Raw genomic sequence first — 2145 nt, 5'->3', positions numbered from 1 at the left:
ATGACTAGCATTGCTAAAGATGCTCTAAATCAATATTCTAGCCAACTTCGACATGGGTTCCCTTTCAAGGATCTACATGGACTAGACTATTGGTACCATGATCCCATCATATATCCATCATCAAATGACATATTGTTGCTATCAAATGCTATAGTTGATAGGTTTACCTTTGCTCTTGATCACGATAGCGAGACATACATTATCAACATCTGTTAGAATCCAAAGATTTCAACAGCTAAATAATAACTCCAAACTATATATATAGGAAACTCCGCCGCTTTCATTACACATCTCCGACCACCAATACAAGCCAAGCGTCGATAATAAAAATTCGCTTACTTTTCCGAGAAAGCAACTACAAATGCTCTCGTTTCTTCCATCACCATTAGTCCATTACACATATATTTACATCAGGAGCTTTATATATATATATATATATATATGATATCTTATAAGTAAGATAATTAGGCTTAATTAGAAACGTAATTTAGATGCTTCAGGCTTAATGATCAGTCACAGCTCGATCTGGCCCCTCCCCCACTTGTAATCCATGGGTGTCCTGTATACCCAAACAAACAATCCTACATCAGATAAGTTTGGTATTCTTCCATTTTCAAATCCAAAATCTAAGACTAATTATTTCGTAAATAGTTTTTTTTTTTTTTTTTTTCAAAGATTAAATAAACTATTATAGCTTTGTTTATCAGTCTATTATATTATCAACCAGATTTTTGAAAACTGAATTCCTCCTACCGACCACCATGTTCTTCCTCTTGTCTCTCATGAAAGACCGGAAAGATTCACCCGTGAAAAAGAAATGAACTACTTACTGAGGACTTGCTCAGCCGAGAATCTTCTAGAAACGTCCTTACAGAGCATCCTCCTCAACAACTCCTTCACAGACGGCGAGACAGAGTGGAAAACCCTCGCCGGAAACCTCAAATTCGCCCTCCGCACAACCTCAAAGATCTCCGCCGCAGACTCGCCGTAAAACGGGGGGAAACCGGCCAGCATTATGTACAAAACCACGCCGGCGCTCCAGACGTCCACCTTCTCCCCGTACTCCCTCCCGGCAAGGACCTCCGGCGCCACGTAGTACGGCGTCCCGACCACGCCGCTCATCAGCTCCCCCTCGCCAAACGTCTCCGCCGATCCAAAGTCAGCTAGGAGGAGCCGGTCCCAGCCGTCGAACAGCACGTTATCCGGCTTGATATCGCGGTGGGCCACGCCGAGCCGGTGACAGTGCGCCACAGCCTGCATGAGCTGTGACATTACCGAGGCGGCCTCCGGCTCAGCAAATAACCTGAGGGTGACGCGTCGAAACAGATCCGGCGCGTCACACATGTCGAGGACCATGTGGAGATGGTCTTCGTCCTCGTAAAACCCGTGGAGGCCGATCACGTTGGGGTGGAGAGCCACCAACCGGAGGATCTTCGGCTCGGTTAACAGACACTGAGCGTCCAGGGAGTCGCCGGAGGCCAGGCGCTTGTCGATGGACTTGACGGCGAAGACGTCGCCGTTCTTGACGGCCTTGAAAACGACGCCGAATCGACCCCGGCCGATCTCGTCGCATATTTGGTAGTCTCGTTTGAGTTGCTCACTCATGAGTGGAAAACAAAACTGATTTCTTGTGTTGTGTGGAGTCAAAGGGTTTGGTTGGTCCGGTAAGACTATTTAAGAGCCAAGATCTTGGGGGAATTTTTAGGGGAATATCCGATTCTCAAATAGTGTCGTCCAGTCTACGAGCGCCACGTGTGAAATGTCGAATCTAACGGCTGCAGATACGAAGGGAATCAACCGGCTTGGGGGGTTTGGAATTACGGGAATGCCCTTATCAGTGGAGGAAAAGTAGAACGTGATTTCCGTACTGTTGTCCTTTCTTGTAAGTTTGACTGGGATGGGAAGTTACGGGTCGGCGGGTCGTCCACATAGGATCAGATTTTCTTAACCTTTTTTTTCTGGGCAAGATTTTTAATTTTTTTTTTTTTTTTTGTAATATGTTTTCTTGCTAAAGTAGCAAAATTAGTAATATACTAATTGCATAAGGTGATTAATCATTCAATTCTGTAGCTTTGGTACTTTGCCTACAGAATGATCGGTGATTCTACACATCTAAGTGCAAAGTTCTTTGGTGTACCGCAATTG

General features: G+C 45.1%; 1 protein-coding gene across 1 annotated transcript; it reads right to left on the bottom strand.

Moving 5' to 3' along the window:
• Nucleotides 1–260: 260 nt before the first annotated feature.
• Nucleotides 261–1668, bottom strand: LOC133710740 (phosphoenolpyruvate carboxylase kinase 1-like). Its single transcript, XM_062136877.1, has 2 exons — nucleotides 831–1668; nucleotides 261–559 (listed from the first exon to the last, which is right to left on the bottom strand). The coding sequence occupies exons 1-2, from the start codon at nucleotides 1603–1605 to the stop codon at nucleotides 510–512; spliced, it is 825 nt and encodes a 274-aa protein (XP_061992861.1). The 5' UTR covers nucleotides 1606–1668; the 3' UTR covers nucleotides 261–509.
• Nucleotides 1669–2145: the final 477 nt, after the last annotated feature.

Source organism: Rosa rugosa, chromosome 5 (genome assembly GCF_958449725.1).
Source record: "Rosa rugosa chromosome 5, drRosRugo1.1, whole genome shotgun sequence".
NCBI lineage: Eukaryota > Viridiplantae > Streptophyta > Magnoliopsida > Rosales > Rosaceae > Rosa > Rosa rugosa.
The sequence above is the reverse complement of the archived record's forward strand: the minus strand, read 5'-3'. Positions and strand labels throughout refer to the sequence as shown.